Source organism: Lates calcarifer, unplaced genomic scaffold (assembly GCF_001640805.2).
Source record: "Lates calcarifer isolate ASB-BC8 unplaced genomic scaffold, TLL_Latcal_v3 _unitig_436_quiver_2759, whole genome shotgun sequence".
Lineage (NCBI taxonomy): Eukaryota > Metazoa > Chordata > Actinopteri > Centropomidae > Lates > Lates calcarifer.
The window spans coordinates 13,776-23,215 of NW_026116858.1; the positions used below are offsets into that span (position 1 = coordinate 13,776).

Genomic DNA, 9,440 nt, shown 5'->3' on the forward strand with positions numbered 1-9,440 from the left:
CAGGATCCGAGTAGCTGTGGCTCTGTGACCTCTGATCAGTGTAATGAGCTATATAAATTCCATGGTTGATTCTGCATTGAATATTCTTGTAAAGTATGTTGTCCTAATGGTGGTGCTGAGGACACTGAATATCCAACAAACATTAAGCAAATCCAACCAATCTGTGACACTTTGTCTTGATTTATTAAATTATTCAATTATATTTATTAAAATGATTCCTTTCTTTGAGGGGTTATAAATATCTGGTAGTCTGTTCCAGAACAACATGTTGTTCTTAGAATGACTGAATGGAAGAATGTAGGCTGAAACCATGCATGTAGCAGCAGAAGGTTCTTTCATGCAAATTAATGTCAAAATTTTGGGGTATTTGTTCTGAAATCTGTCTAGATAGCAGAAGCTTAGTGACCACACCCCTGCAAAAAATAATTCTATATCCTGAACGTGTCAAACCACCATCTCCAGTGCCTAACCGAGCATGGCCCCATTCCCAGCCCTTCCACCAGTGCCCTGAAGCAAACCCTCTCCCATGAGTTTTTCATCTAATCCCACCTTTTTTCCCCAAAACCTCACATCCCCTTCCTTGCACCATTAATTTACTCATTTAATCCTCTGTTCTAGTCAAGGTCAAGGCTTTTGATATCTTCATTAAAGAAGAAAGTTTTCCATTCTTCAAATAAAGCCTCAAATTTGTGTGCTGTTCAATCCCATCTTTTAAACTCACTTAACCCCTGATTAATCCCCAGTGCTCTTCAATTGGGTGCGCCTCCTGCTTATGAAATTAAGAGCAAAGGAAGCCTCAATAACAGATTCAGGACACATTCCTGGGATAGTCAGGGACTTGACAGGCATATACAAAATCACACAGGCAGCATAAAGGAGCTTCATGAATGTGGTGGAAGCTCTGTGGCTCTGCAGACATCCCTCTGTGCAACCTTCTTCCCAGAGTACTCAATCTCTAAGCAGTCCAATTTGTCAAGTTGTTCTTATAGAAGAACAAAGGTAGGGTGAACAGGATGCAGTCATCTTTTCACATTCAATATCTTTTATTTTCAAGTTAAAATGTTAAGATCTGAGTGACAAAGCCACACTGATGAGCACTGTTTAAACTTGATTTAACAGAATAGATGAGTCAGTGTGCTGTCTGGACAGATACTGACAGGCTGGTGTCCGAGGTTGTGATTGGTCATTAAAACAGGAAGTCCACAGCTCAGCTTCAGGCCATGGGCAGCTCATGATAGGCTGGATATTGTCCAGTCACATGATGATAGATCTGTACAAACAAGAACAAATGTAGAAATACAGTTTGTAAAGACTTACAAAGAAAAAAAAATCTAAACAGGTTTTTCTATCAATTTTCTGCTGATACTTTTTTGTCACTGTCTGAACGTTGAATGTAATCCCTGTCATCAATGTACGTCAGTTACAAGCAAAGACAGATACCAGCCCAGTTAGCAGCATGGTAGCATTAGCACAGACGGTTTTTATCTCTGATTTCTACAGATTAAAACTTCAGCCATAATTGCTATCTCTAATCTTGGAGGAGATAATAATAATAATAAAAAGAGCATAACTTTCTGAGGAGCATACACTACAGCAGCAGTTAACATGAACTTTTTAAACATTTGCTTTCAAGCAGGGTAGCTGATGCTAAAACTAGCTTTTAAATAAGTTCAAACAAGTACTAAATGACTTTCAGCTTTAGTTGGTATCTTCAACAGAATCATTTACAATGTCTCATCTCATCATCAACTCAGATCCTTCAGAACATCAGAGTTCTGAACACTGACTGGTGGTATGGAGATAGGACCTTACAGGGAGAATGAATACTGAGCTTTTGTCAGATGATAGGGCCAGGAAGAGATTAAACTGAAGTAAATCTACAAATATGTTAGTAAGAATAATGTCATGTAAATAACTCATTTTAGATTTTTTTAAAAGAACCTTTAAATTCAAGGTTCCGCAATGCAGAAAAGTAAGGTTTGGAAAAATACTGCTTGTATGCCGAGTCCTCACCTGTCTCTCAATATCAGCCAACAAGCTACTGGCTCCCAGACGGAACAGGTGAGGACAGAGCCAATCATTGCCCAGCTCCTCTTTGATCAGGGTGAGCCACACCAGAGCCTCCTGAGCAGTCCGGATTCCCCCTGCTGGCTTAAAGCCCACCTGAGAGACACACACCTCTGTTAGCAGGACACACACACCTCACTTTAAGCATGATTACACTTTAAATGTTAAAGGTTTCATTGCTGGAAGGTTTCATTGCTTGAGTGGTTGGGGGGCTGTCCCTGTTGTCTTATTATTTAAGCTATAACTAGAATATAACTTCATGGTATTTCTATCAGGATGTATGTAGTTCTATAGATCTCATCTGTAACCCACATATATTAAGAGCTAATAATCAAGGTTTATATGAGACACTGACACAGCAAGAACGATGTGTGCATACTGTGTGTGTGTACTATCCTTGTTTTAAGGTCTATAGATTTTTGGTCTTCATCCCACAGTGGTGCCTCTCTTTACTGAAACTGAACAGAGTTTCTGTCCTTCAGAATCCCAAAGTTGGTTACAGAATGGAACTGATTAGATTAGAATTAGACCATACTGCTGGTAGAGAAGACAACTTCCATGCAGCTCATGTACAGTGTGCAGCCCACTTTAACTTCTTCTGATTAACCAGGAAATATTCACAACCCCACAGAAAGGCAGGAGTTCAGTGCTGTACCTTGTGGCCTGAACACAAGAAGTAGTTACGGATGGCTCTCACCATCACTATGGCAACTGGGTAGGTGGCGTTGATGGCCTCCTTTCCTGTGGACGTCTTGATGAAGTCTGAACCTGTCAGATTTAAACAGGGGACATGTGGTCTTAAACACAGAGTGGAGCATGTAACACAATTGTGCAAATATTGTCATGTTGCACTTCTTATTCATCTGTCCTTGAGTTTCCTGTTCACTTGCTCCCTGTTTAAACCTGAACAGGAGCTGCTGAAGGAGAGAAAACAGCGTCAGCAACATAGTGCTCGAGTGAAGGTACAGACACAGGATGGACAGGGCATTACTCTGATAGTCTGGCCTGCTCAGACAAGAACATATGCTGCTGCTGATGGCTAACACCGGGCAGCTGTATGCTCATCAATAAAAGCCTTAATTTGTCCTTCCCTTCCTTCACAGCCAATTATGTTTTATCAGCTTTCCTGGTAAAAATAGAAGATGAAATGATGCTCTTTAATAGATTACCACAAACTGTGGGCTGCAGGAAAGGGAAAAAATCACCCTCTGCCTCCCTGGTGTATAATGACTGTTCATTACTGAACAGAACAAGATGAACATTTTCCAGTTCATTAAAGACATGTTCTATGTATTCTTCCAGTCAGGTCTTTTTTCCAGCCTTTCTCCCCTCTTCCTCAAACTGGCATAATCCTTAAGATTCGTTATGGGGAGTCTTAATTACCAGATAATGGATAACGGTTATTAAATGTGGGTGGCGGTAATGAAGCTCTATTCATTTGCATGGGCAGGGGGATACTGGCAGGGAACGGCAGAGTAAAATAGCCTGCATCAGAGATTAATAGGTGAAATTATCATTCAATTTCAGGAATCTCATATGCAATTCATAGGAACAAGGGGAGATTAAGGAGTGAGTGTGGCGACAAAAGCAATGCATTTTAATAATGATCTCTATCAGAGCCCCTGACAATTTGGCTCTGTAATCGGCTTATTATGTGATGGCTAGTTAAGCATACTCTGTGCATGTGTGTGTGTGTGTGTGTGTGTGTGTGTGTGAGATAGAGAGAGAGAGAGAGAGGGGAGAGAAGGAGAGCTCCACTCATCAGCGTTGCCTTTTCAAAGGGCAAAATAAAATGGTAAGCAGCAGCGCCACAAAGCTGAATGACAGCTGGAATTACAGAAAGTCTTCAACTTCTACTTACTTCAGACTGTCTCAAACCTCTGTAGTGAAACATGACAATCAGAATCAATCAGAGGTGTTACTGGCAGACAACTCACTGTTCTCCAACCTCTCTGTGTTTTCCTGAGTCACTCAACCTATAGTTAATACACCACTGACACATCTGCTGGTGTCACCATAAATTATACTCACACACACTGGACCCATGTGTGATTTGCTATATTACACTGTGATTGGCTCTCTGTGTAACGTACCCACTTGTACAAACAGACTGAATATGAAACTGAATGTTCTTATTTACCAAATGTTGAAATGTTGACTGAAACAAATGCATAATCCTTTAAATTATAATTTTCTTTATGCTGAAGAGACAGTGTGTGTGACTACTACACTACTACACTGAAACATGATAGAGCAGTCTGTGCTGAGACTGACCAGCCATCATGGCCATGCTGTTATAGACGTTGGTGAAGGTGCCCAGCTCTCCAATAGCCAGATGGTTTTCATGTGTGCATCACCGGCCTCCGAAACTGACGGATCTCATCGTATGGCTGTAGAGGGAGACAGGAAATACTTATTAAACATCTTTTATATGATCACAATATGAACAACTGGTCACCCCATCACCAAAACACAGGACTGAACTTGCTAGAATTCTATGACAACTGAAAACTTCACTTAAATTCAAGTTTGAATCATTTGTGACCAGTTGACAAATACACAAAAATCTGCCAAGTTTTATTGTGTATGGGCTTTTTCCTCTATGAACTGTTGCTGTTGGGTTTGGCGCCTCTGTGTGGGTCAGCTTGTAGCTTCACACATCCCAGCTTCCTGACCAGGTCTGTAAAGGTCTTCAGGACGGCGCCGTGAGCCTCAGTGGGTCTTTGAGCTGCTCGTCCAGTAAGCATTCAGAGACTTCTTGCAGGTGTCTGAGGGAGGAGACAGAGCAGGGGAGCACTTCATGTAGCTGTGGGTCATCAGGGACTGTGTCTCAGCCAGCTCCAGCCGTCTCTGGCCCTCCCGCCTCCACCAGCAGTGTTCAGCCAGCCTGCTCCTTATTGCCCCACCCTTAAGAGCCAACACCCGACCTGTGCAAGGAGAGACAGCAACGACAGGATGTGGCAGATGTGTTTCTCTGTGGAGACTGTTGTGCACAACAGCTCTTTGAAGAGCCAACCACTTCCAAATTAAGAGTTTCCAAACAGTCAGTTCTTCAGTGAGCTCCTCTGTTCTCAGTGTTTTAATGCACACATTTCCCCCACAAGTTGACTCTGCTACACTCACACACTCTGTGTCAGCTGTTGAGTCGGGCCTCTTTTCACTCCCACACTGTCACAGGTCAAACAGATTTTTTGTCTCACACTTGGGCTGCACTGAGCAAACACTGAGCTCACACAGCAGCAGGGCTCTTCTGGAATGTCCACACGGGTGCTTCAAATGTGTGCTCACCTGCTCCTGCAGTTACTCTGTGTGGTGTATTTTCCATGATCCCCCTCCCCCAATTCACTGTGGTGCTGGGGGCAGAAATTTAGTCACAGACAGAGACAGCTCCTGGGAAAAAAAAAGAGTTCCACCAGGGCTATCATTGGGTTATCTGTTGTTCTCTGCCCCGTGCACAGTCTCTAAATGTGTGTGAAAATGGCCACATAGTCATTTTACTGGAAGTGGAAGGGTGTCAATATTTTATCTAGACATCCAGACTGGGGTAGGCCTTGTACGAGAAAGTGCAGCACTCCATACAGCTGAGCCTGTGAGGCATGTGTCATTCTCCTCCAGCATGAGAACAAATCCTTCCCTTCTGAGACTAGAGGGGCTCATTCCTCTCTGCACACATCACCTCACACAGCAGTGAAAGCTTTGTCTGTGATGGGTTTATCCTACTTGTCTTGTCAGCAGGGGGTTCCCCAACAGAGAGCTACGTCACACATATCACCATGGGCATTTCTGTTCAGGTGAAGAGGAATGTGTCAGTCTTGTGTTGTGAGAGGAAAATGGCCAGTCGTCAACAGTCGGATATGAATCGCCAGGACAGTGGGTTCAATGTGAATCCCTGTGCTATCAGAGCAGTCTATAATCCAGGCAACAGGACAAGGCAGTAGAAATGTCATAGGGGTGTCCACAATAACCGAGCCATGGTTGGAATCTACCAATGTCATCTCCTTCATTTATTTAGGTTTCATCTGACAAAGAACGTGCTACCAAACATTCATCGGGCTTCTGTTCATGTTCTTTGACAAAGTTTAAGCTGCAGTTTTTCTGTAGTTCTGTGAGCAGTGCTTATTGGATGTGGTCTGTAGAGGTTGACTTCCATGCAGTCTCACTGATAAGTCACTGAAACACCACTCTCCACATATCGTCTGACTTAAGTCCATGGTTCCGTAAATATTATAATAAATATGGCGTGGACTGGCTGGAGTTTGGGGCTTGGTTTGTTTTTTACTTTACACTTCAACTTAAAATAATACCATGACTGAAAGAAGACAGTTTTGAATGAATTATTGTTTTAGTGATATTACACAGGGACATACTCAGTTTAGTTGTGTATTGTATGTGTACTCTCTGTCTCTCTCTGTCTCATCTTGTTATTGATAATATGTTTATTTGTTAATTGTTATTCCTGTGTTCCTGGATATTATAATAAAAACATCCTCCTGTAAATTCAGAATTATTATTATACTTGGAGGGATTTCTCTCTCCTCCTCGAAAGCATGAGACTGAGGGAGGAGTCACATGACCTCTGCACAGTGAACACACAGCAGTATTAAGATAGAGCCAGCAGCTGTTTGTACGTTATAGAGAATTCCCAAGGGAAACCTGTAACAGAACAACAGCTGTCTCACTGAAGGTGTGAGAAGGACCACCCATATGCCGTGGTTTCAATGATACTTTCTACTTTTATTATAGGTGCCAGGTTTGGTGCTTGTGAACAGGTGTGTTTAGTGGACCCCAATGTTCCAGTGCAGTCAACGCCATCTTTCACCCTCATCCCAACTGCTCTCCCATTGCCCTTAGGAGGTAAAGCCCATGTGAAATAGAACATTGGTTAGACATTGTTACTTCAGACTCTGTGAATGTAGGTGTAACCTGCTAGGCTGAGGACCCCACTGGCAGTCCTCATCAGTGCATATGAACACTGGGATAAACACAGCAAGGTCAGTTCTGAGAGGGTTACACCCATACTGTGTAGCCAATGAGCATGTCAGTATTTGTTCTTTAGTGTCAACTACAGCTACACTGTAAGCACAACATAATAGTTTGATTGACACAATGTGCTAATTCATCCCATTCATCAAAATTACTTTCATGTTCATAAAAAGTAACAGGTTTGGATGTACAGCTTGAACCTGGAGCAGATCAGGTCACAGGCCTGAGTTAGCAACCTGTGCTAAAGATAGAGCATACCTTCCCACTGTCCTGTGAGGGCAAGTGTCCTGTTGATGACAATGTCGATCTCTGTGGCACCGTCAGCCACCGCCATACGGACTTCCCGTAAGCGTGTCTCTAATGGTGTCTGACCTGCTGGGAAACCAGTGGCCACTGGGAGAGCAGGAGGGACACAGTCAATCTCAAGTACAAGTCTTATTCATTTTCTGTTAGGTATACAACACATGCAGTCACCCTCCTTCAGCTCGCCATTCATTTCATTTCATTCATTTCCTGCAGTAAAAAGTAACTTCATTTGAATAGAACAGGTGTGATTCAGTTTCAGGTGACTTACCTGAGGCAACAGGGAGGCTGGAGTTGGCTGCTTTTAGTGATTTGACAGCATCAGCCACACGAGATGGATACACACACACTGCTGCTGTAGAAACACCTGACACAACACACACAGCAGAGCAGTGAAGAGACATGGTCATAAACTGGTCTGTGTCGCCTCTATGGGTTGCCATAAGGCCTGTCTGTCTACATCTACAACAGACTCCAGAGCTGCTGAAGGTCAAAGTTCACTGTTCACCTTCACTGTCTCCAAATAAATCTGACTTGCTACTAACCACCACAACCTGCCTGATCATTTGACTGCTGTCTGACAGATGTCACCATGTTCCCATATCTCTGCTGTGATATGGGAACTTGGTGAGTACAATGTTACTATGACTGATAGAAATGAAACAATGGAGAAAACTATGACCCAAGTTTCAAATAAATTTGTTGTAGTTCCTTTGTAAATTTGTCAGCTATAAATGTTTTTATGTATCATTTATAGCTGAAACATTAAGTCAGTTAGTCAATCAAAAGAAAATGAAATGGCAATATTTTTAATAACTGGTCAATTGTTAAAATAACTTTTCAAACAAAAACTAACTACAGGTCTCTGTCAAAATGAAAGTGAAAATCTTTGGGGTTTGAACTTTTGGTAGGACAGAATGAGGCAGACAGTGAGTCAGAGGCTGCTGTCTGAGCCCTGTAGGACCGTCCAAAAGACCAAAACTGTAACCCTGACTGGATCATGTTCAAAGAGGCAGCTTCCTATTGCATGGGATCTGCAGGGATACACAGAGGCTGTGCCAGCCTATATCACTAAGGGTAGTGTTGATGTTACGGTCACTAAAACCACCACCCAGGGCAAACCAAAAGCCAGGGCTAACAGTGGAGGTTTGGATGTTGCTGAGGATTAAAGATGCTGCTTTCAGATCCGGGGAGAGGGCAGTCCTCAAAGCAGCAATAACTAACCTGTCACATGGCATCAGAGAAGCAAACCTAAAATCACTTTGGTGACAACAGAGGCACACAGTGCTTGTTGAAGGCCATCCAGGCCATCGCTGACTTTAAAGACTGTGGTCAGCAGCACAAAGTTCCTGGGAGTGCAGATGACAGAAGACCTCTCCTGGACCTCATACCGTAGCACTCACCACGGTCTACAGAGGCTCTATGACAGCATCCTGACGACCTGCATCAGTGTCTGGTATGGGGTATGCACAGACTCTGACCAAAAGACCTTACAGTGGACAGTGAAAACAGCAGAGAACATCATCAGTACTTCTCTCCTCTCCATACAACACAATGGTGCACACGCATGGTCAGCACCACCCACCTCAGCCACAGATGCTTCACCCTCCTACTATTTGGCAGGAGGTACTGGAGCATCAGGACAGTTTGCACACTGGCTGTAGGCAGATGGCCAAACATTTAAACATCTTTAGCAGACACTTTATTACTGTTACACTTTCATAAACGTATAACTAAACTGATCAACCACAACATTAAAGCACTGACAGATGAAATGATTAACATTGTTCATCAGGTTACAATCCAATGTTCTGCTGGGAAACTTTAGGTCCTTCATTCATCTGGACGCTACATTGACATGTACCACCCATCTTAACATTGTAGTGCACCAAGCACCAAGCATGTGTGCGCACCCCCCCCCCAAAAAAAATCTGATCCAGCATCTGTGGGATGATCCAGAACAAGCCAGATCCATGGAAGCCCCACTTTAGTCGGCGCACCTTTATACAAAGCTCAAACTATAACTTCAAAGCCACTTTTACCATTGAGCAAAATGATTTTTTCCTTTGAATTTCATAACCATATCA

The 9,440-nt window shown here is 43.0% G+C and overlaps 1 protein-coding gene across 1 annotated transcript; it reads right to left on the reverse strand.

The window, feature by feature from the left end:
* Positions 1-1,024: 1,024 nt before the first annotated feature.
* Positions 1,025-7,719, reverse strand: LOC108898990 (deoxyribose-phosphate aldolase; the record flags this gene model as incomplete). The annotated part of the gene is made up of 5 exons (XM_018699182.2): positions 1,025-1,270; positions 2,014-2,163; positions 2,723-2,835; positions 7,309-7,443; positions 7,625-7,719. Coding segments are annotated over 5 exons (550 nt in total), but the record flags the coding sequence as incomplete, so codon positions are not given.
* Positions 7,720-9,440: the final 1,721 nt, after the last annotated feature.